We start from the raw sequence: 24862 nt of genomic DNA, 5'->3' as shown, positions 1-24862 counted from the left end.
TATGAGAGAAACAAGCTGTGGCCACAGACACAGGAGGTCTCAGAGAAAACATTGTAATTAAAACTTCCCAACCCAGGAGGCTAGACTTGGGGAGGGACAGAGATTTCTTACTGTCTCAGTAAGTGTCTAAACCTCAAGGCTAATGCTGTTATTCTCAGCCTACAGACAACCCACTTTTGGTCTATTAAAAAGCACACACACAAAAAGCACACACACAAAAAGCACACACACACACACACACACACACACACACGCGCGCGCGCGTTTTGGTAATGGGGCTTGAACTCAACCTAGATGCTGTACCAGAGCCTTTGTGCTGAAGGCTAGTGTTCTGCTACTCAAAGAGGACTTTTCTGCCTAGGCTGGCTTTGAACCGTGATCCTCAGATCTCAGCCTCCTGAATAGCTAGGACCTGGCTAAAAGGCATATTTGTAGCAAGTACTTAACATTGTTTTCATACTGAAAATCACCTACTGTGTCCTTCGACCCAGCAATTAACCACAGTAGAAAAGTTGGGCTTTTCTGCCACCAGCATTTTGTACTTATTTTTGCTCTAAACCACTCTTTTGTTTATTTGGCCAGTCCTAGGGCTTGAACTCAGGGCCTGGGTGCTGTCCCTGAGCTTCTTTTGCTCAAGGCTAGCACTCTACCACTTGAGCCACAGTGCCACTTCTGGCTTTTTCTGTATATGCGAGAAATCAAACCCAGGGATTCATGCATGCTAGGCAGGCGCTCTGCCATTAAACCACATCCCCAGCCCTTCTTTTCTTTTCTGTGCCAGTCTGGGGTTTGAACTTGGGGCCTGGATACCGTCCTTGAAGTTTTCTTTCTCTTCAAGGCTAGCATTCTACCCCTTGAGCCACATCTCCACTTTCAGCTTTTTGGTGGTTCGTTGGAGATAAGTCTCACAGACTTTCCTACCCAGGCTGGCTTTGAACCGTGAACTGCGATCCTCCAGATCTCAGCCCCCCTGAGTAACTAGGATGATAGGCCTGAGCCACCAGGACCTGGCTCTCTCTTCTGGCTTCTAGTAAGTTCCTTCCTCCTTTGACAGCCCGTTCTCTTAAGTGCTGGGGTTCAATGTTTCCAATATATCCCTTCACTCCAGAGCAAAAAGGATGTCTGGGGAGGAGGAGCTGGCTCCCAACACACACCTATAGAAGAAAAGGTCCCCCAAAATGGCAGAAAAAGGGCTTCCTCACCTCTGGCGAGGCCTGGCTACAGAATACAACCTTCAAACGATTGTTTTGAAAAGAGTTATTTATTGCCAAGAATGCTAGACACAGTGCAGAGTGTGTGTATGTGTGTGTGTGTCTGAAAGCCAATAGCATCCATTCAAGGAAGGCAGGGCAATAAACGGAACCCAGTGATAACCTGGAGGCCATCGAGCATGCGCAGGGGGTGGGGACACCCATGTTTCCTACTGAGGCGATGGGTCTGCTTCTGCGCATGCCCTGACCACCGCTAACTTCTCCCTGGCTTCAGGATGCATCTCAGTCCAGCAACTCCCTTCCCCTTGCCCCCAGCGGATAGACAAAAAACAAACACACACAGAAGAAAAAGGCTTCGGTGACATCAGGTGTGTAGTTCTCGATTGCAGGGATCTGTTAGGGTGAACCGGGGTGTTCAGATGACCAAGGTCACCCAATCTCTGCAGGACATAGGAGCAGAAGAGTTTGGGTCCCGATGTCTTCTGAGGGCTGGAGTCCGACAGCCCTGACATCGGCCTGATTTTGTCTGCGTTCGGGTGCCGGTCTTGAACTCGGGGCCTGGATGCTGTCCCTGAGCTCTCGTTCAACTCAAGGCACGAGCAAGTGCTCTACCCCTTTGGAGCCAGGGGCACTACTTCTGGTTTTCTGCTGGTTCCTCGGAGGGAAACGTCTCATGGATTTCTCCTTCCCCCAGGGCTGGCTTTGAACCACGATCCTCCAGGTCTCAGCCCCCCGAAGAAGCTGGGATGATAGGTGTAAGCCACCAGTGCCTAGCACTAGAACGGATTATAGGATCACAAGGATCCAATCAAGACAAATACAAGTCTCTGCCAGCCAGTACATTTCCTGTGTAGACAGAGACAAGCAATTTCGTCTTCCTCCTCCTCCTCCTCTTCACTGCTAGTGCAAGCACTGGGGAAGGAGAGATCCAGTCTCTCTTTGAGCACTTTGGTGTGGGCACAGGGAAGGTTAACGCCTCCAGCTGCTGGGTCTTCCATGGTTTCTCAGTGAGAACAGTTGGCCTACCAACTTCCCCATATTCTGGGAAAAGGAGAGCGGCAAACAGAACACCTGGCTTTTCTGGAATACCACAACATGCCCCAAATAGCACATTTGTTCTCATGACTGCTACAGATGTCAGTGCCACAAGACCCAAGACCTGGCCACTGGCTGCCACTCCTGTGTAAATGGCAGTTAGGAATGAGAAGGACACTCATGAACATTAGGCCTCGGGTTTGCTTAGGAGCCATAGAGAGGCCTGCCCTAGACAGCTAGGACTTCCCAGAGCAAGTGTGTGTGTGTGTGTGTGTTTGAGAGAGAGAGAGAGATGGTTCTGGGGCTTGAACTCATGCGCTGTCCCTGAGTTTCTCCACTCAAGGCTAACGCCTAACCCTTGAGCCACAGCTCTAACGTCTGGAGATAAGTCTCACAGACTTTCTTACTCAAGAGGCTGGTTTTCAAAAGGCCATCCTCCGATCGCAGCCTCCTGAGGAGCTGGGATTACAGGTGTGTACTACCAGCACTGGACCCAGTGGGAACTTTTCATTTCACATTTCGGGCAACACGTTTCCCAGAAGCAGCCAGCCTGGGGTGAGAGACCGTGTCCCAGACCATTGTCTGGCCCAGAGATTCATAGCAGCTAGTCGGTCAGCCACATCCCTCCTTGTCACTTGGCTGTCAACAAGGGGGCTGAGCTGGGGGTTCTGGGTGCTACTTAGCCACCATGCCCGGCTTCAGGAATGTGCCTGGAGGGTGACTGTACACTAGTACCGCAAGATCCAGTGGGACCGGAAATGTCCTTGTCTGCAGCAATCAGTGCCCGTCCCCGGGTCACAGTGGAGAAGGGGTTACTGGTGGGCGGGAACTGTCACAAGCGCTTCCTCTGGAGGCCTGGAGATGTCTACATTCTGTACAAGAAGAAGACACGGATCCTTCATCAGGAATCGAGGGGACGCACGGTCCTACTTTCTAAGGATCCCCGCCTCCCCGCCACCTTCTTCACAAGGACTTCGGACCCTGATCTGCCCTAAGTAAGTTTCCTAATACACAATGGGCACTCAGATAATCGGGCAATGGTGGCTGAGCACGGGTAACTCACGCCTGTCATCCTAGCTACTCAGGAGGCTGAGATCTGAGGATCGTGGTTCAAAGTCAGCCCAGGCAGGAAGATCTGTGAGACTTATAATTCACCACATAGACACAGACACACACACACACACACACACACAGCCCAGAAGTAGTGGTGCTGTGGCTCAAAGTGGTAGAGTGTTGTAAGCCTTGAGCACAAAAGCTCAAAGACAGTGCCCAGGCCCTGAGTTCAAGTCTGCAGGACTGACCCAAAACCAAATCTTAGGGAACAAGAGTAGTATTCTGGATAGATGGGAGTGGAGGGAAGACTCTGTCCGGTGCTGGACTCTCTGATAGCCTCGCCAACAAATATGGAAATATCACTTTATTTATTTATATATTTTTCCCTCAGTCGTGGGGCTTGAACTCAGGGCCTGGGCGCTGTCCCTCAGCTCTTCAGCTCTAGGCTAGCGCTCTACCACTTGAGCCACAGCACCACTTCCGGCTTTTTCTGTTTACGACAACAGAACCACTGAGGCAATCAACCTTGGGAGAAGACCCTAGCTAGTACCCTAGCTCCTGAGGACTGGGGAGTCTGAAGGTCCCCCCAAGTATGTGTCGGACCCCCTCCCCCCACTAATGACATCATGGCTACCTGAGGCTTATCTCGGTGTGTGTTCACGGCTGCCACATTCAGGAAAATGGATTCTACTTTACAACCTGCCAAAGGAAAAAAAAAAAAAGGCAAAGTAGTCCCTGGCATTTGTGATGTGGAGTGCCAGTCTCTGTTTGGTTTTTTGTGTTTTTTGTCAGGGGTAGGGCTTGAACTCAGGGCCTGGGCACTGTCCTTGAACTCTTCAGCTCAAGGCGAGCGCTCTACCACTTTGAGCCACAGCGCCACTTCCGGTCTTCTGGTGGCTCATTGGAGATTAAAGTCTCATGGATTTTCCTGTCCAGGCTGGCTTTGAACGGTGATCCTCAGATCTCAGCTTTCCTGAGTAGCTAGGATGACAGGCGTGAGCCACCAGCGCCTGGCTCCCAAGAGACTCTTATCTCCAACTCACTAGCAAAAAAAGTCAGAAATGGAGGTGTGGCGCAAATGGTAGAGCACCAGCCTTGAGCAAAAGAGTGAAGAGACAGCTTCCAAGCCCTGAGTTCAAGTCCTACTACTGGCATAAAAAAAATAGAAAAAAAAGGGCTGGGAAGGTGGCTCAGTGGTAGAGTGCTTGCCTAGCATGCATGAATCCCTGGGTTCGATTCCTCAGCACCACATACACAGAAAAAGCCAGAAGTGGAGCTGTGGCTCAAGTGGCAGAGTGCTAGCCTTGAGCAAAAGAAGCTCAGGGATAGCGCCCAGGCCCTGAGTTCAAGTCCCAGGACTGGCATATATATATATATATATATATATATATATATATACAATTGAGAAAGAGAGGCTGGGGAAATTAGGCCCTTCATGGGGTTTTCAAGCCATTTCCAGAAAATCATGGAACACTGCAGACAGCCAAGATCATAGCAGTCCCAAAGCGAACAGGTACAGAGCTTGCTTACCATATGCTACAGGGGTCAACTTCAGGACTGTGTGCAGGGGACACTTGAGGTACGGTAGCTGTTCTGAACACAAAGAAAAGGAAGAGATTAGCCAGGTTCTGAACACAAAGAAAAGGAAGAGATTAGCCAGGTGCCGGTGGCTCACACCTGTTATCCTAATTCCTCTGGAGGCTGAGATCTGAGGATCACGGTTCAAATCCAGCCCAGGCAGAAAACTCCCTGTTGAGACTCTTATCTCCAATGAACCACTCAAAAACCAGAGTGGCTCAAGCGGTAGAGAGCTAGCCGTGGCTCAAGCGGTAGAGAGCTAGCCTTGAGCACAAAGAGGCTCGGGGACAGTGCTCAGGCCCTGAGTTCAAGTCCCACAACTGACAAAGAAAAGAGAGAGAGAGAGAAAAAGGAAGGGATAGCATACAAATAATGATGCCCAGAAGACAGCCCCTCCGCCCCTCCCTCTCTCCCTCCCTCCCTCCCTCTCTCTCCAGGAAGAGGTTGGGCACCTGCTGCTTTGTCAAGGAAATAGGCCAGGAGACAGCGCATCACCGCCTGGTGACAGATGACCAGAACATTCTCCTGCCTCTCCAGTTCCATGATGACAGGCTCCAGGCGCTGGACCAGGTCCTCGTAAGACTGTGAAGGCAGAGCAGGGTAGATGTCTCTTAGGTTCTGGTTCTGGGACTGGAATTGCGGGACATTCTGGGTAATGGGCTCTGGTCTGCCACCCTAGAGATTAGGACCAGGGCTTCCTCCAGTTGGACCCCCCTGGATTCTGGGCTCCAGAGGGAAGCTGAGGGAGGGGGGAAAGGAAGAGGGGGTTGAAAAGGAGATAATCACCCCCCCATACCCTCCCCAGGCCAATTCATGGTATGAGAGGGCTGGGTCTCAGGCTCACCACCCCAAGGGGTCACACAGGTCCGTGTGATCCTGTATCTCACCCTGTGCTACAAATTTCTTTTTTTCTGTTTTGTCAGTCCTGGGACTTGAACTCAGGGCCTGGGCACAGTCCCTCAGCTCTTCAGCTCAAGGTGAGTGCTCTACCATTTTGAGCCACAGCACCACTTCTGGTTTTTTGGTGGTTCATTGGAGAGAAGAGTCTCATGGACTTTCCTGCCTGAGCTGACCTTGAACTGACATCCTCAGATCTCAGCCTCCTGAGTAGCTAGGATTATAGGCATGAGCCACGGTGCCCAGCCAGTGAAAGTCATTAAAATGAGGCCTCCAAGCCAGGCATTGATGGCTCACACCTGTCATCCTCGCTACTCAGGAGGCTGAGATCTGAGGATCGTAGTTCGAATCCAGCCCAGGCAGGAAAGTCCACCAGACTCTGATCTCCAATAAACCACCTGAAAACTGGAAGTGGCGCTGTGGCTCAAGGTGGTAAGAACGCTAGCACCTCCGTTTCTGATTTGGGGTTGACCAGAGTCTTGTCTGAGGGCAGGGAACAAATGCAGAGCGTTTATAGTGGTCTTGTCTATCTGGGGAAGGTTCTGGAAGTGGAGCCAGAGCTAGGGATGACACATGGAACTACCCAGATGTCATCATCACCCCGTGGCAAGGGGAAACATGCAGGGAAAGGCTCTTTGGCAGTCGCCAGGCAGCAGATAGGGGGGCTATACCTTCAAATCCTACTTACCTCCCCTTTGGGGTACCGATATCTGTACTTGTCCTGATCGCGCAGAGCAAACTCCAGTGGATAGTGATCCTGGATTTCCTCATAGGTCATTTCCTCGCAAACGCCCTGGGGAGACAATAGTCATTGTCACACATCCCACACGGGGGGTGGGGGGGTAGTGGGGTGGGATTCTGGGGGAGTGGTAGAGAGGAGAACAATTGGAAGAGCTTTAACAAGCCGGGCACTGGTGGCTCACGCCTGTCATCCTAGCCACTCAGGAGGGTGAGGTCTGAGGATCGTGGTTCAAAGCCAGCCCGGGCAGGAAAGTCTGTGAGACTCCGATCTCCAATGAACCATCCAAAAAACCAGAAGTGGTGCTGTGACTCCAAGAGATAGACGCTCTAGCCCTGAGCAAAACGAACTCAGTGCCTAGGCCCTGAGTTCAAGTTCCAGTACCAGTGTACACACACACACACACACACACTCTGTACATGAAATATTCAGCAAATTATTGTTAACTATCCTCACTCTATTGTGCTGTAGATAATAAGAATTTCCTCCTTCCCCATTCTCTTACCATCCTCCCCTGCTTGTCTCTGCTCTTCTTCTATGAGATCAAGTTTTTCACATTTCAGCTATAGTTTTGGGTTTTGTATGTTTTTTTTTAACGTGCTGACCCTAAGCTTCATTATAATATTCTCTCTTTCTTTCTTTCCTTCTTTTTCTTTCCTTCCTTCCCCCCTTCCCTACTTCTTTCTTCCTTCCTTCCTTCCTTTCTTTCTTTTCTTTCGCCAGTTCTAGGGCTTGAACTCAGGGCCCGGGCTATTCCTGATTTGATAGGAACAGGATCCATTTGTTCAAGCCTACCAGCATGCCAAAGGATGGAAGTTTAAGAAGAAACTGGAATAGTAGTACCTGCCTGTAATCCCAGCTACTCCTACTGGGGAGATGGAGTTAGAAGGGCTAAAAGTATAGGGGGGGAAAAATTGGAGACTCTATCTGAAAAGCTAAAAATGCAAAAAGGACTGAGGACATATATAGCTCAAGTAACAGAGTGAGTCCCTGAGTCCACTCTCAAGGGCTGCCAACAAAACAAAACAAAACAATCATGTCCAGTTTGCTCATAATATGTCCTTGCCAGTGACATAATATGAAACAGAAACACAAGACACATTCATTGGGAAGGCAACAATCAGGAACAGCCTTATTGCGGAATGATAGTTGCTTAAGAAAATCCAAGAGATGGGCTGGGAAGGTGGCTGAGTGGTAGAGTGCTCGCCTAGCATGCATGAAGCCCTGGGTTCGATTCCTCAGTACCACATACACAGAAAAAAGCCAGAAGTGGTGCTATGGCTCAAGTGATAGAGTGCCAGCCTTGAGTAAAAGAAGCTCAGGGACAGTGCCGAGGCTCTGAGTTCAAGCCCCAGGACCGGTTTAAAAAAAAAAAAGAAAAGAAAAGAAAGGGAAAAGGAAACAAAGGGAAAGAGTAAAGGAGGAGCTGGGAAGAGAAAGAAGGAAAAAGAAGATGAAAAGGAGATGATGATGATGGTGGTGGTGGTAATGATTGAAGCTCAGAGAGTCCTCAGTCACCTAGCAACAGAAGTGAGCTGAAAATTGAGTAGCTTCCATGAAGAGATCAAAGTACTACTTTGAAACAGTTTATCTCTAACTAGACTAAAGTGATTCATCACTCACTACCTGCCAAGAACAAAAATAAACCTTCTGGGCAAAGATAGCATTAACCAGAGTCTCACGTGATCTCTCTTTCGTGTGTGTGTGTGTGTGTGTGTGTGTGTGTGTGTGTGTGTGTGTGTGTGTGTCCTGGGACCTGAACTCTTGAACTCAGGGCCTGGGCTCTGCCCCTGAGCTTTTCTGTTCAAGGGTAACACTACCACTTGAGCTGCAGCACCACTTCTGGCTTAGCTGAAGAGTCTCATGGAGTTTTGTGCCTGGGCTGATTTCCAACCAGGATCCTCACATCTCAGCCTCCTGAGGAGCTAGAATGACAGGCGCGAGCCACTAGCACCCATCTGCACAATTGTTCTTATTTACGAATGCTTAGCATTTCATCAGAAATCTCCCAAGTATATATCAGATCTAAACTCCGTAAAGTGCTTCTAGAAATCAATAATGAATAGACAGAAAATCCAACATGGAAAAAAAAAAAGATTAAAAAAAGAAAGCCCAGGAGAAGGCTGGGAAGGTGGCTTAGCGGTAGAGTGCTTGCCTAGCATGCATGAAGCCCTGGGTTCCATTCCTCAGCACCACATACACAGAAAAAGCTGCAGGTGGCGCTGTGGCTCAAGTGGTAGAGTGCTAGCCTTGAGCCAAAGAAGCTCAGGGATAGCACCCAGGCCCTGAGTTCAAGCCCCAGGTGGCTGTAGTAGGAGAGGAAGAGGAGGGGAAGGGCTGGGTACCGCATCGATCTCGTTGAGGACCTTCCATTGTTCGTAGGGGACCCCCAGTGCCTCGGCGGTCTGAATTGTCCTCTTCATCTGGCTGGTCCACACCTTCAGATCCTTGATGTTCTGATCGCTGATGAACTGGGCCAGGCTCTTGGCAAACTGACACGCGCGCATAACGGGCAAAATAACATCCTCAGATTTGGGGGTCTTCCAAGACACACCCCACCCCTGGCTGGTCTGGAGCTGGTTCATAGCTCTAGTCTCAGCTTCAGCTCAAACTCACAGACTAACTTCCTGGACACAGCATACACACCCACCCACCGCTGAGTGTTCTTCTGTCTCCTCACACCCCAAGAACAGGTACCGACATGATTCCTTGAGTTCCACCCACCCTGTCCCAGAGCATACAGCCTCCACCCATCCAGACCTCAATATCTTCCCTGGCTTGTAGAACAGCCATTAGCTGTTTTTATTTGTCAGTTCTGGGGCTTGAACTCTGGGCCTGGGCGCTGTCCCTCAGCTCTTCAGCTCAAGGCGAGTGCTCTACCCCTTAAGCCACAGCGCCACTTCTGGTTTTCTAGTGGTTTATTGGAGATCAGAGTCTCATGGTCTTTCCAGCCCCGGCTGGCTTTGAACTGTGATCCTCAGATCTCAGCCTCCTGAGGAGCTAGGATCACAGATGTGAGCCTGGCTTATTTTATTTTTTGCCAGTCCTGGTTCTTGAACTCAGAGTCTGGGCCCTGTCTCTTAGCTTCTATTGCTCAAGACTAATGCTCTACCCTCATTTCAGCCATAGCTCTATTTCTGGCTTTGTTTTGTTTTGTTTGTTTGGGTAGTTCATTGGAGATAAAGAATCTCCTGGTCTCCCCTTCTCAGGCTGGCCTCAAACTTCGATCCTCAGATCTCAGCCTCCTGAGGAGCTAGGATGACAGGCGTGAGCCACTGGCACCAGGCTCATCTTCAATTGCATCTGAACTACAAGTGCTCAAGCCTGGTGAACATACACATCTGTGGGATGAAGCCACCCCCCCCCCCCAGGGGTATAGATGCCAGCAGACACGTTCCAGGGCACAGACCTCTCTGCCCCGGGGGGACAGTCCTGGGTCCCCACCAATCCGGCCCTTGAGGTTGAGCTCGCTTTCTCCATGCCGGCAGAGGTAGATAGAGCGAGGAGTCACGTGGATGTTCATGAGGTAATATACGATCCGGCTCTGGATGTGGTCGGCCACGCGATTTACTACATAGCTCTTCCCCACGTCCATGATCTTGATGTAGGAGAGCTCCCTTCCAGAGAGAGAGAGAAAGAAGAGAGAGAGAGAAAAAGAGGCTGTGATTGTGGCCATCGGCCTGGGAGACACATCTGGCCAGCTAGAGGAACCAGCTGCAGAGCCTTAATTAGCAGCCTGTCTGCTCGCCCTTGGCTGATCGGTGAGGTGCTGTGGATGGAAGAGGAACAAATTCCAGGTGCAACACACAGCCAAAACCTTGTGGGATGTGCCCAGCACACTTCCTGCTTGCGAGCGCTCTACCACTTGAGTCACAGCGCCACTTCTGGTTTTCGGAGTGGCTTTTAGGAGATAAGAGTCTCACTGGACTTTCCTGCCCGGGCTGGCTTTGAACCACGATCCTTAGATCGCAGCCTCCTGAGTAGCTAGGATGACAGGCGTGAGCTACCATGCCCGGTCCTTCCATCTCTGCCACATGGGGAGTCACAAGGAGACTCAGGGGACAGAGGAGACACCCCCTCCCCCCATTGTAGGCATAGGCCAGGATGCTGTTTCCCCCCCCACCTGTCCAGGTCCTCATCCAGAGATTCGTAGGAGCTCTCGTAGCATTCAATGCGCCTCATGAAGTCTTCCGTGGCTTCGTCACTGTCTCGGTTCACGTAGTCTGGGCTGCCCAGCTTCACTTGCTGCACAGCCGGGCATAGAACAAGCAGGACCATAGGACTGAAGCCTTGGGAGTTGGGGAGAGCTGCCCCACCCCTTTGCCCCCCCCCCAGGAAGAATCTTAGCAGTTCCTGGTCATACACATTGGGGTGCCCTGAGATCCTAATTCCTAATCAGTACTCCAAGACAGCCTAGAACCCCTTTCTCCTTTCTAGATGATTTTTTTTTTAACCAGTCCCGGGGCTTGAACTCAGGGCCTGGGCACTGTCCCTGAGCTACTTTTGCTCAAGACTAGCGCTCTACCTCTTGAGCCACAACACCACTTCTGGCTTTTTCTGTGTGTGTGTGTGTGGTACTGAGGAATCGAACCCAGGGCTTCATGCATGCTAGGCAAGCACTCTACCACTGAGCCACCTTCCAGCTTGGATGATTTCCTTCCCACCCCTCAAACCCACATGGCCATTCCTTCAGATAAATAGGAAGTAAAGGCTGAGATGAAAATGGGGAACAAATCTGGGTCAAATAGAAATAATCACACACACACACACTCCTGTTCACTCTCCCACACCCCTAGTTGAAATTTCTCTTCTACCATTTGGGGAGGCCTGAGAAAGGAGGACCAAGAACAGAGGCCGCCTGAGCCCCACAGCCTCCTCCATACAAGTGGTCCTCAGGACTCTGATCTTGACTCAACATGGAGGCGATGCTGTCTCCCGACCCCAGTGAGGCTCAGGATCAAATAAAGGTCAGCCTGGGCCTTGGCTCACACCCATGGCAGAAGCTCCTAGTCCCAAACCGACTTCCGCCTTGTGACTTTCCCGAGTTAGGCTGGACGCACCACTCACCACTATGTTGGCAGCGATGACTTCAGGGTCCACACAGATGGATTCCACGAAGAAGATCTACGCCAAAGAGCAGGACCAGAAGGGTGAGGAGGGAGGAATAAACATGGGAGGGTGTTTGCTCTGGGATCTTCCTCTGGGGGGCCCTTGACCCGAAGCCAGGCCAAGGTGGGCTGTGTGTGTGTGTGTGTGTGTGTGTGTGTGTGTGAGAGAGAGAGAGAGAGAGAGAGAGAGAGAGAGATGGAGGAACATAGAACTAAAGGAGGTCTTCTGGGGCTGGGAAGGTGGCTCAGTGGTAGAGTGCTTGCCTTGCATGCATGAAGCCCTGGGTTTGATTCCTCAGCACCACAGAAGCAGAAAAAGCCAGAAGTGGCACTGTGGCTCAAGTGGTAGAGCACCAGCCTTGAGCTGAAGAGCTGAGGGACAGCGCCCAGGCCCAGAGTTCAGGCCCCACGACCGACAAAAATAAAATAAAATAAAGGAGGTCTACTGATTTATCTTGGAGCACTTGAAAATTCCAATTCTTTGTGGCTCATGCTAACTCCAAATCTGACATGTGATGCCTTTTCTTGTTGTTGTCGGTCATGGGGCTCGAACTTGGGGCCTGAGTGTTGTCCCTGAGCCCTTTTGCTCAAAGCTAACACGCTATCCCTTGAGCCACAGTGCCACTTCTGGTTTTCTAGTGGTTCATTGGAGATCAGAGTCTCACAGACTTCCCTGCCCGGGCTGGCTTTGAGCCATGATCATCAGATCTCAGCTTCCTGAGTAGCTAGGATGACAGGCGTGAGCCACCAGCGCCCAGCATGTAATGCCTTGTGAAGGCATTTTGGCGAGGCTGTAAAAGGAGCCCCAAAGGGTCTGGATAGGCCACGACCCGATCCAGGAGCTGTGATGGGGAAAGGCTTACCTTGTAGCCATTCTGTTCCCCAAAATTAGAGATGGTGGCTCTTCGTTCCCGGGTGGTGTTGGTTGCATCAAACACCTAGGACAAAACTGGGGTTAATTCAGCCTCCAGACTTAGTGGGAAAAGGTAGATGCTACACAAAGATTGCAGTATAAGCTGGGCACTGGTGGCTCCCGCCTGTCATCCTAGCTACTCAAGAGGCTGAGATCTGAGGATCGCGGTTCAAGGCCAGCTTGGGCAGGAAAGTCCTTAAGACTCTTATCTCCAGTGAACCACCAGAAAAATGGAAGTGGCGCTGTGGCTCAAGTGGTAGAGCACTTGTCTTGAGCTGAATCGCTCAGGGACAGAGCCCAGGCCCAGAGTTCAGGCCCAACAAACAAAAAAGAAAAAAAAAGTGCAGTGTAGAAATCTGATTTTTCATGTATGGTGTGTGTGTGTGTGTGTGTGTGTGTGTGTGTGTGTGTGTGTGTGTGTGTGTGTGTCTGTCGTGTGTGTGTGTGTGTGTGTGTGTGTGTCTGTCTGTCTGTCGTGTGTGTGTGTATGTGTGTGTGTGTGTGTGTGTGTGTGTGTCTGTCTGTCTGTCTGTCTGTCTGTCCTGGGGCTTGAATTGAGGGCTGGAGTACCATTCTTGAGGGTTTTTTTTGCTCAAGGCTAGTGCTCTACCATTTGAGCCACAGCTCCACTTCTGGCTTTTTGGTGGTTAATTGTCGATAAGAGTCTCAAGGGCTTTCCTGCCCGGGCTGGCTTTGAACCATGATCCTCAGATCTCAGCCTCCTGAGTAGCTAGGGTGACAGGCCTGAGCCACTGGCACCTGACATCTGAATTTTTAAAGTCAACTAAATACTGACCATGTTGAGAAGTCCTTCTCAAACCAAAATCAACAGAGAAAATGAAGGGAACCAAGATAAAATTAGAGATCAAGTCTAGTGTGTATAACAGGAACTTTATGAGTGAGTTTGCAGGAAGTGGTTGAGGTCGTTTTTCAAAGAACTACTACTGGCGGGCTGGCAACGTGGCTTAGTGGTAGAGTGCTTGCCTAGCATGCATGAGGCCCTGGGTTCGATTCCTCAGTACCACATCCACAGAAAAAGCCAGAAGTGGCGCTGTGGTTCAAGTGGTAGAGCGCTCGCCTTGAGCTGAAGAGCTGAGGCACAGCACCCAGGCCCAGAGTTCAAACCCCACGACTGACAAAACAAAAAACTCACAAAGAAAAACAGAAGGGAGCAAGCAATTGTGGGCTGAACTGGGGCTCCCTCCCCAGATACCCCAACTTCACTGTACCCCCCCCCCTCCCAGGTTGGTTCTCAGCTGCTTCCTGAATAGCAGTCAGTGCTGGGCCCGGCTCTCCACACCAGGAGAAATCACACGTGGGCTGCCCTTAGACATCGTCAGAGCCTTAACTTCTAGAAACAAACAGAAAGGTTTCAATGCAGCCACAAGCCCAAAGGGAAACCTCAGCCCAGACATGGCCTCCAGCGCCTCCTGCTTCGCTTCCTCTCCCACACTGGCACCCAGAGAACATTCTGGATAAGCGGGAGGACTTCTGGGTCTCCCATCTCCCCTGTTGGGGTGTCACACTCACCGCCACGTGTCCCCCCTCTTCACTGAGAAACCTCCGGACGTCACAGAGGGCTGTCAGGGCACACTGCCTTCAAGACAGAAAACACAGGGTTAAACAGTCAGCGCTGGCTGTGGGAAGGAAGTGGTTCACCTTCTGACAGACAGCAAAGGCCCAGATACTGGTCCCATTCTTTGTGTGTGTGTGTGTGTGGGTGTGCCAGCCCTGGGACTTGAACTCAGGGCCTGGGTGCTGTCCCTGAGCTCTTCAGCTCAAGGCGAGCGCTCTACCCCTTGAGCCACAGCGCCACTTCCGGTTCTCTTCTGGTTGATTGGAGATAAGAGTCTCCTGGACTTTCCTGCCCAGGGCTGGCTTTGAACTGTGATCCTCAGATCTCAGCCTCCTGAGTAGCTAGGATGACAGGCGTGAGCCACCAGTGCCCAGCTAGCAATACATTTGATCTTCCTTGGCCTACTAACTGGATAATCATTTGAATGACATTATCCATCGTAAAGGGACTTAAGTTCAAGATGACTTCCGTTCAAATGAAGAGCAGCTTGCTATGTTGCGTGAGGTTCCTGGCATCTCTGAGCCTCAGTTTCCCCAAGTGTAAAACGACACCTGACAATGAACTTCAAGAACCCAGCACAGCTGAGTACCAGAAGCTCACGCCTGTCATCCTACCTACACAGGAAGCTGAGATCTGAGGATCACGGTTCAAAGCCAGCCCGGATAGGGAAGTCCAGGAGACTCTTAGCTCCAAAAGCCAGAAGTGGAACTGTGGCTCAAGTGGTACAGCAGTAGTAGCCTTAAGCACAAAAGCTTAGGGACAGAGCCCAGGCCCTGAGTTCAAGTGCAGCACCAGAAAACAAAAACAAAACACCAGCACACAGTACACAGTCTATTCCATTCCAGGTCTTTCCTTGCAGCTCTATGTGGCCAGGAGGTAAGCTTTGAGTTAACCCATCGTTTGGCAGCAGAAATCAGGGTGTCAGACTCCCCTTTCCCATACCTCAACCTGGTTGGGTCCCAGTGATATCACAGCTCGCTGGTGCAAGCCCGACAGTGGGCAACTCCTGCCCCCTGGTGGCCAGACACGGGACAGATGGCCCGTGCCCATGGTAGCCTGTCATTCTCTATATAGAGTTGGATTTGGGGAAGAACTAAGCAGACTTTTGCTCTTTCCTGATGGCTGAGGCCAAAACAGGTCTGTTCCACCCTAGGCCAAGAGATCTCCAGGAGGCTTGGCTCTCAGGGGAACGTGGAAAGGAGAGATCAGCTCCAGGCTGAGCTAAACCCTTTCCCCATGGACACCCCAACTTGGCCTTCCTGATCACTGTAAGACCTCTCTCTCTCTCTCTCTCTCTCACACACACACACACACACACACACACATACAGGCAGAGTGGCTCATGCCCGTCATCCTAGCTACTCAGGAGGCTGAGATCTGAGGATCGTGGTTCAAAGCCAGCCTGGGCAAGAAAGGTTGTGAGACTCTTTATCTCCAATAAATCACCAGAAAACCAGAGGTGGCGCTGTGGCTCAAGTGGTAGAGTGCTCACCTTGAGCCGAAGAGCGTCTGTACTTCTAGCTACTCAGGAGGCCCAGATATGAGGAACACAGTTCAAAGCCAACCCAGAAAAGGAAAGTCCATGAGATTCTTAGCTCCAATTAAGCATCAAAAAGTTGGAAGTGGGGCTGGGAAGGTGGCTCAGTGGTAGAGTGCTTGCCTTGCATGCATGAGGCCCTGGGTTCGATTCCTCAGCACCACATAAACAGAAAAAGCCAGAAGTGGTGCTGTGGCTCAAGTGGTAGAGCGCTAGTCTTGAGCTGAAGAGCTGAGGGACAGCGCCCAGGCCCAGAGTTCAGGCCCCACAACCAACAAAAAAACAAAAACAAAACAAAACAAAACAAAAAAGTTGGAAGTGGTGCTGTGATTCAAATGGTAGAGCACTAGCCTTGAGGGGAAATTAAAAACTCAGGGATGGTGCCCAGGCTCCGAGTTCAAGCCCTAGGACTGGAACCAAAAAAAACCCCCAAACCCAAAAACAAACAAATAAAAAACAGAAGAACACAGCATCACGCCCTAGATGACCAGTCCGCAGATCTGTGGGAATAGGAGTTACTCATTCCAGAATCATCTAGGCCACTTCCAAGCAAAGCCAGGGCCTTGTTCATACATACAAAGAACATCCCAAGCTGGGTTCTGGTGGCTCACGCCTGTTATCTTAACTACACAGGAGGCTGAGATCTGAGGATCTTGGTTTGAAGCCAGCCTGAGTAGAAAAGTCTCCGTGAGACTCTCAGCTCCAAAGAACCACTCAAAAACTGGAAGTGGCGCTGTGGCTCAAAGTGGTAGAGTGCTAGCCTTGAGCTGAAGAGCTGAGGGACAGCGCCCAGAGTTCAAGCCCTACACCACCACCAACAAAAAAAGAGCATGTCTGGCCGGGCGCTGGTGGCTCACGCCTGTAATCCTAGCTACTCAGGAGGCTGAGATCTGAGGATCGCGGTTCAAAGCCAGCCCGGGCAGGAGAGACCGTGAGACTCCTATCTCCAATAAACCACCAGAAAACCGGAAGTGCGCTGTAGCTCAAGTGGTAGAGCGCTCGCCTTGAGCTGAAGAGCTGAGGGACAGCGCTCAGGCCCAGAGTTCAAGCCCCACGACCGACAAAAAAAAAAAAAAAAAAAAAAAAAAAAAAAAGAGCATGTCCAGCACATGCCAAACATAGTCCACTCAGGAAGGGCATTATTATACTGGGGAAAATGAGCAAAGGTGCCACCTGCTCCATTTCTAAGGCCCATATCCAAACCATCTAGAACCTTCCATGGAAGGGCTGGAGTAGACAAACAGGACCTTAAGCCTTTGCGCTGCCCTGGCTAAGCCTTCTGCCTCTCTTCTGGGCAGGGATAGGCCAGCCGAACTAGGAAGCCACACATAGAGTTTTCTTTTGTAATTAATTAGTTGACTTATTTTATTTGCTGGTCCCGAGGCTTGAACTCAGGGCCTGAGCGCTGTCCCTGAGCTGCTTTTGCTCCAGGCTAGCGCTCTACCCCTTGAGCCACAGCACCACTTCTAGCCTTTTCTGCATATGTGGTACTGAGGAATCGAACCCAGGGCTTCCTGCATGCTAGGCAAGCGCTCTACCCCTGAGCCACCTTCCCAGCCCCGCTAGCCAGGGTTCTGAAGTAGCTAAGTAAGGGTCACCCACAGCTCAGACCCCCCAGAAGTTGATCTTGCAGGGACCTTTCCCAACAGAAGTACCCCCCTTTTCCCCTCTCCCCCCGTAGCCCCTCAGTCCCCCCACATACTCACTTCCTGATTTTCAGGCCTTCTTCATTGTCTGGGAGGAAAAACTCAAAAGATGTGTATGTTTTCACCATGCTGCGGCGATACTGGCCCACGTTGAATTCTGGGGGGAGGGAAGGGGGGGTGGGCCGAGGGGGGGGGTGAAGAGGAGGAGAATAAAAAGCTCAAGCTTTCCCAGAATAGCGATCCTACCTTTTTCCCAGAAAAGCGATCCTACCTTTTCCCAGAAAAGCAATCCTACCTTTTTCCAGAAAAGCGACCCTACCATTATCCAGAAAAGTGATCCTACCTTTTCCCAGAAAAGTGATCCTACCTTTTCCCAGAAAAGCGATCCTACCTTTTCCCAGAAAAGTGATCCTACCATTTCCCAGAAAAGCGATCCTACCTTTTCCCAGAAAAGTGATCCTACCTTTTCCCATATCAGGAGCCTTTCTCTCCACCCACCCACCCACCCAACCTTCTCCCCCCCCTTCCCCTCCTCACCAGGCCCCAATCCCCCCCTGGGAGACGCACCCCGGGTGGGTACACCAATCCAGTTCAGGTACCGAGTCAGCTTCTTGGAGATGTAGGTCTTGCCTCTAGCAGGCAGGCCCACCATGACGATCAGTGTGGGGCAGTTGGTCATACAGACTGGAAAGCAAGTAGGGCATAGGGTAAGCTATGGCGGGGGTGGGGGGGGCTGCCAGTGTGTTCCTCCCTCCGCTTCAGAGCCCTTGTTCAGAGCTGTCTCTTCCCGGCTTCGTGGTCTCAGCAGCCCTGCAACCCCAGTTTCAAGTTAACAGATCCCCCTTGTTCAGAATGACTAGGCTCTCATGGATGTAAAGAAATGGCACCAGGCCTGGGAAGGTGGCTCTGTGGTAGAGTGTTTGCCTAGCATGTGTGAAGCCTTGGGTTTGATTCCTCAGTACCACATCCACAGAAAAAGCCAGAAGTGGCGCTGTGGCTCAAGTGGTAAGAGCACTAGCCTTGAGCCAAAGAAGCTCAGGGACAGTGCCCAGGACTGGCAACAAAAAGGGAGGGAGGAAGGAAGGAAGGAAGGAAGGAAGGAAGGAAGGAAGGAAGGAAGGAAAGAGAGAAAGAAATAAGGGAGGGAAGAAACAAGGGAGGGAGGAAAGAAGGAAGGAAGGAAAGAAGGAAAGAAAGAAAGGAGGGAGGAAGGAAAGCAAGCAAGCAAGAAGCCCAGTGCTGGTGGCTCATGCCTGTAATCCTAACTACTCAGGAGGTTGAGATCTGAGGATCACGGTTCAAAGCCAGCCCAGGCAGGAAAGGCCTTGAAACTCATCTCCAGCAGAAAACTGGAAGTGGCGCTGTGGCTCAAGTGGTAGAGCGCTCGCCTTGAGCTGAAGAGCTGAGGGACAGCGCCCAGGCCCAGAGTTCAAGCCCCGCAATGGTCCTTGCGCATCTTTTGCTCAAGGCTAGTGCTCTATCTACCTCTAGCGCCACAGCGCCACTCCCAGCCTTACCTGTGATTAACTGGAGATAAGAATCCCTCGGACTTCACTGCCCAGGCTGGTTTCGAACCATGATCTTCAAATCTCAGCTTCCTGAGTAGCTGGGATTACAGGCGTGAGCCATCAATGCCCGGCCTGTTTGCCTTTTCATTTGGTACATTTCCTTTCTTTGCCAGTCATAAAAGTTGACTCTTTGTTTCTTGATGTGGGGGTTGTAGGGCTTGAACTCATGACCTGGGAGCTTTCCTTGAGTTTTTTTTTAAACTCAAGGCTAGCACTCTAGCATTTGAGCCACAACTCCACTTCCAGCTTTTTCTGTGGATGTAGTCCTGAGGAATCGAACCCAGAGCTTCATGCATGCTAGGCGAGCACTCTACCACTAAACCACGCTCCCAGCCCTCAGTATTTATCTGTCTCTGACCCTTTACAGGAAACTCGGACCCTAGAAGGTCCTAATGCCACAACTCTTCAGCGAAGTAATGTCCTCTACTTGCTTTTGCACAACAGGCCGAACCTGCAGGGCACACCTTGTGTTGACTGCCCTTGGGACTTAGGGTGTGGAGACCATGAGCTAATCCTGGGCGGGCCCGGCACAGACATTACCTAGGGGCCAGAGGCTCCTGCCTGGCAGCCTAGCCACTGGGGAGGCTGAGGTCTGAGGATCACAGTCTGAGGCCTGCCCAGGCAGGAAAGTCTGTGAGACCCACATCTCCAATTAACTTAGCGCCAGAAGTGCTGGCTCAAGTGGCAGAGTGCTAGCCTTGAGCTAAAAGGAGCTTGGGGGACAGCATCCGGGTCCTGAGTTCAAGCCCCAGGACTGGCAAAAGAAAGAGAAAAGCCTCAGCATCTGCTAAGATGGGAGGAAGAGAAATGAACTGAGGCCTGAGGGCCGATGGATAGTTGGGGGGGGTCTGTCTGCACCCACAAACTTCCAGCCAAAGACAATCAGGGATCTTGAACTGATAAACTGGCACTTTCCATCTGCTCCCCATTTTCATGGGGCCACCCTTTCCCCGTCCCTCAGGGACAACCCCGGAGTCCTCAGGATTGGGGTTCCGGGCCCCCTGTTCACAAGTCCTATCTTCCTAGATTCGCTTCCATAGTTCAGGCCTCCCTCCACCCACAGCATTTGAAGATACAACTCCCATCTCTTGATAAACATGCCCAGCAGGGTGCCGTCCCTCACGCCTGTAATTCTGGCTTCTGGAGAGGGTGGCATCTGAGGATCAGGGGTCAAAGCGGACTGGGAAAGACGTGAGACTTTTCTCTCTCAGATAAACTGGCAAAAGAGATGGAAGGGGAGCTGTGACTCAAGTTGTAGAGCGCCAGCCTTGAGCAAAAGAAGCTCAGGGTTGGCACCTAGGCCCTGAGTTCAAGCTCCAGGGCAGGCATTTGAAAAACACACAAAAAACCACGTGGGCAGACAGTATATTGGGCCCAAGCACAAAAACAAGGTAATAAATTAGCTATCATCTCTGCTCTTTATGATAAGCTCCAGAGAAATGGCCCCACAGGTAAATCAAAGTTCACCAACAGGCTGGGTGCCGGTGGCTCACGCCTGTCATCCTAGCTACTCAGGAGGCTGAGATCTGAGGATCACTGTTCAAAGCCAGCCCGGGCAAGGAAAGTCTGTGAGACTCTGATCTCCAAGGAACCACTCAGAAAATCAGAAAGTGGCGCTGTGGCTCAAGTGGTAGAGCGCTCGCCTTGAGCTGAAGAGCTGAGGGACAGCGTCCAGGCCCAGAGTTCAGGCCCCACGACCAACTAAATCACTGAGCTCACAGGCACACACACCAACACTAAGCAAACAAGACAGGAGATACATGAACGGATGAGGAAGGAAATGTTGAGAACAGATGGATATAGCTTCCTTTTCTAGTTCATTTCCTGTAAGTCAAATGGAAACCATCAAAGCCCTAGCAGCCCAGAGGCCCAAGTCCTGGTGGCAAGAGAGAGCCCTTCTCCCCCTCAAATTCTGGATACTTCCATGGACTCAAGTCCCTGGAGTGGAGTCCATGATGGATTCCTGACCTGCATCTTGCTCCTCCTCTCTCTGAGCCCCCCCCACTGGGAAAGGAAGAGCTCTTGATTCAAATAAAGCAGCCTGGATCGTGGTATGGGTGGTACATATCTGGAATCCTAGCTCCTTAGGAGGCTCAGATCTGAAGATCACAGTTCAAAGCCAGCCGGGGGAAGGAAAGTCTGTGAGACTCTTCACTCCAATGAACCACCCAAAGAAGCCAGAAGTGGAGCTGTGTGGTTCAAAGTGGTAGAGCGCTAGCCTTGAGCTCAGGGACAGAGCCCAGGACCTGAGTTCAAGCTCCAGTAGTGGCATAAATAAATGCATGTACGCATGCATGCATGCATGCATGAATGAATAAATCAAAATGGCTCAGGGGTCCAAGTCTACACTGCCATGATCCTGGGTACCTTCTGCCCCACCAGACCCCAGAAATTCACAGTGTACGCTGAGAGGTGAATCCTGAGAAAGATAAGAATTTCAGGTACTCAGACTTGCTGATGTTGGGGGCGGGGGAAGAGGGTTTGAGGGGGCATAGGACCGGAGGAACTGGAGACTAGACATCAAAGAAAAAGCAGAAAGTAGCTGGGCGCTGGTGGTTCAGACCTGTCATCCAAGCTACTCAGGAGGCTGAATTATGAAGATCGCAGTCTCCTAAGAACCACCAGGAAACAGGAAGTGGTGCTGTGGCTTAAAGCACTAGCCTTGAGCGAGAGAGCTCAGGGACAGAGCACTTGGGCCCTGAGTTCAAGTCCTACCACCACCAACCGAGGAAGAGAGGGAAGAACTCAATCTCTCAGAACTCATTCCTACCAGAACTCATAGTGTGAGCATAGAAACACACACATTGCTCTCCCCATTCACATCGGGGTCAAAGTCTTGGCCTTGGAAGGTCTAGTGGCACGGGCCAAGCTCCCCCACTTTTCTTATCACACAAAGCAGAGGTCAGGGGTGTGGGGAGATCACAACGGGGCTCCGGGGCTCCCCAGATCCTTGCCACGTTGCAAACTCATGATAGTGTTTCATTTACTCCTGAAACAAAAATGCTCTTCTTCCCAGGGCTGGGAAGGTGGCTCAGTGGTAGAGCCCTGGCCTAGCATGCACGAAGCCCAGGGTTCGATTCCTCAGTACCACTTACACAGACAAAGCCAGGAGTGGTGGCGTGGTTCAAGCGGTACAGCACCTGGCCATGAGTGGAAACAGGTGCCCAGGCCCTGAGTTCAAGCCCCAGGGCTGGCAAAAAAAAAAGAAGTTCTCCCAGGTTATAAGGTGCAGATTTGTTATGCCTATAATCCCAGCTCCTCAGGAGGCTGAGATAGGAGGATCCAACTTCAAAGATGACCAGGGCAGGAATGTCTGTGAGATTCTCAACAACAACAACAACAAAAACAGTAATAATAAACTGCTTCAAGTGCAGTGGTGATTCCAAGGCTTCCAGTGCTAGCCCTAGAAGTTCAGAGACAACAAACACCCAGGAGACGGAGTTGAAACCCCTTAGGGCCAGCACCAATAAATAAACAAGTGAATGCAGGTGCGTCCAATCTGAAGCAACTGGACGCTGGTACTTCTCTAAAAGTGCTTCCCCAATGTGGGTTTTTAAAGCCCAAGGGTATATATCCTCTGGCCTAGACTTCCGCCTGGGCCAAGTTCTTGGGTCAGAGAGGTCAAGGGTCTCACCCCAGGGTCACCCAAAACCAAATTCCCAGCTGAGACCACCCGCCCTGTCCCATCTAGGAGCCCAGGAAGAGGTGAGGGTGTGTGTGGGGGACCCTGGTGACCCTGATGACCCTCAGAGTTCCTCTCCCTTAGCCCCCCCATGTCCCCCCTCCACCAAGATGACAGTGGCCCACACAGCCCCCCCCAACTCCAGGTACCTGATCCCCCCCAGCCACCCCAACACCGCCTCACCTGTCCCCCCCCATACCCATCACCTGTCCCAGCTTTCCCACGGGTCCTCTCTCCTCCCCTCCCCCGTCCCCCCCATGCCAGGCCCCCCCCCGTACCGCCCCCCCCCGCACCCCCATCTCACCCCCACGCTGGCAGGCGTGCAGAGCGGGCCGCCCATTGCTGTATGGCATCCAGATCTTCTTCAGGGGGTTCTGGGTTAACTCGCGTGGGGACGCCATCCCCAGATCGGGGATGGACGGTGGACGATCGTCGCGACCGCCGCCACCAATGCCGCCGCCGCCGCCGCCAGCAGCTGGGCCACCGCGAGGCCACGCCCCTCCCGCGGGCCACGCCCCTCCCGCGGGCCACGCCCCTCTCCTAGTCGCCGCTAGGCTGGTCCAGCCCCTGGAATAACCCGCCCCCCCAGGCTAACCAGGCCCCGCCCACTCCACCAATCAACGCGGAGGGAAAGGGCGGAGGGGGCGGGGCCGGCCTCGCGACGTGCGCACGCGCGCCTCTCCCCCTCATTCATTCTTGGAGGATTTGTTTGGAACCCGGCGCGCAAGACTGAGAATGCGCATGCTCATCTCCCAAGGTGCGCGAGACCCGGATTTATGTAAGCCCGCCCCTTTCCCCTTCCCTCCTTTTCTCCTCCCCCCCCCACACCGTTATACCTCAACCTCCGTGTCGATTTGCATAAGCCACGCCCCCTCCGCCGCTGCAGCCCCGCCTCTGAGGAGACTTTGGGTTCCGCTACAGGCTGAACGACGCGGGCAGGGGGCGGGGCTTGCGCCGTTTCCCCGCCCCCCCCACCACGCCGTTCCGGGATTGCCTTCTGACCAATTAAAAATCAGAGCGACCGGCACACGCACTTCTTTACAAATAAACAAACAGAGCGCGGCGCGGGGGAGGCGGCGCAGGGGGTAGAGCGCCGGCCTCGCGGGCAGGAGGCCGTGGGTTCGAATCCTCAGCACTACAGAAGCAGAACCTCAGCTCTACAGAAGCAGAAAAAGGCTGGAAGTGGCGCTGTGGCTCCAGCTGAAGCACCGGGGACTCAACCTTGTCAGCCACAACCACCAACCTAGCTGCTCTGGTTTCAGCTGGGGGGGCCTGGTGGCTCACTCCTGTCATTCCTTGCTACACAGGAGGCTGAGATCTGAGGATCAAGCCTCTGAGGATCACAGTTCAAGGCCAGGCTGAGCAGGAAAGTCCCTGAGACTCTGATCTCCAATAAACCACCAGAAAACCAGATGGCTCAAGGGGTAGAGCGCCCGCCTTGAGCAAAAGGACTCAGGGACAACAGCGCCCAGGCCACGAGTTCAAGCCCCACCACCGACAAGAAAAATAAATAATAAATAATATAGCTCTTGCTCAGGGACAGAGGCCTGGTGATGATGATGACACAGGCTGGGCCTGCCATTGTCTCTTCCTCTTTATCTCCCCCACCCAAGATGACTGAGGCTGTGGGCCCAGCCCAGGGAAGTTCCCCAGTGATCTTCACCTTCCTCCTCACCATTTCCCGGAAAACAACTGCCCTCGCATGCCCGCCCCCCCCCCCCCAGGCCCAGATCCCCTTCATGTGGCTTTCCATCTTGGCAGGGGGGGATGAGAATCCTAGGTGATCTCCATGTATGCCCTCCTGGGGTGTCTGTATGGAGAGGGTCTCTGAAGCCAGAGTATACAGCAGGTGCTTAGAGGAGCTCAGGACCTGGGATTACAGCAAGTCACACCATAGGAGAAACTTCCTAAATGATTCTCTTCAACTGCCCCTCCTCAAAACTGGGGGTGTCAGGAGTGTGTGTGTGTGTGGCCCTAGATAAACATGACTCCTTGGAGGCCTGTCATTAAAAACTGCTCCAGCTGACTGCCTCTCCCCTTGGATGGAAGGAAGGCACTATTTATAGTCCCCCCCATACACACAGCCCAGCCTCCCCCCCTCTTCTGCAAGGCCACAGTGTCAAATCTCCTCTTCTGGCCATGGATGGGCTGATGTCCCTTTCCCTCCACCATCATGGTACCTTCAGGGCCCCCAGATCTTCTCCCAACTCCTTCCCTCCCCTCCCTCCTCCCCTCCCTCCCCACGCCCCGCCCCATACCTACCCCGTCTGCCATTCCACGGTCCCAGATTGGTCAGCCTCCAAGTGCTTCTGTCCATCC

General features: G+C 52.1%; 1 protein-coding gene across 5 annotated transcripts; it reads right to left on the bottom strand.

Moving 5' to 3' along the window:
* Positions 1-1242: 1242 nt before the first annotated feature.
* On the bottom strand, positions 1243-24862 carry Pfkfb4 (6-phosphofructo-2-kinase/fructose-2,6-biphosphatase 4). 5 transcript variants are annotated; one of them, XR_011370983.1, is made up of 15 exons: positions 24806-24862; positions 17861-17977; positions 17354-17450; positions 14065-14131; positions 12485-12559; positions 11581-11637; positions 10637-10758; positions 9923-10130; positions 8859-9005; positions 6463-6567; positions 5330-5459; positions 4830-4892; positions 3934-3998; positions 2459-3118; positions 1243-2390 (listed from the first exon to the last, which is right to left on the bottom strand). XR_011370983.1 is itself a non-coding variant. In XM_070017628.1 (14 exons), exons 1-14 carry the CDS (start codon positions 22942-22944, stop codon positions 3059-3061), a joined length of 1410 nt encoding a protein of 469 aa, XP_069873729.1. In that variant the 5' UTR covers positions 22945-22996; the 3' UTR covers positions 1243-3058. The 5 variants fall into 5 exon arrangements, 1 of the variants encoding a protein (XP_069873729.1); XR_011370981.1 differs by lacking the exon at positions 24806-24862 and adding an exon at positions 22848-22996; XR_011370982.1 differs by lacking the exon at positions 24806-24862 and adding an exon at positions 22848-22996 and having other exon boundaries at positions 8880-9005.

This window comes from Dipodomys merriami, unplaced genomic scaffold, assembly GCF_024711535.1.
Source record: "Dipodomys merriami isolate MVZ:Mamm:240054 unplaced genomic scaffold, mDipMer1.0.p SCAF_125, whole genome shotgun sequence".
NCBI classification, from domain to species: Eukaryota; Metazoa; Chordata; class Mammalia; order Rodentia; family Heteromyidae; genus Dipodomys; species Dipodomys merriami.
The sequence above is the reverse complement of the archived record's forward strand: the minus strand, read 5'-3'. Positions and strand labels throughout refer to the sequence as shown.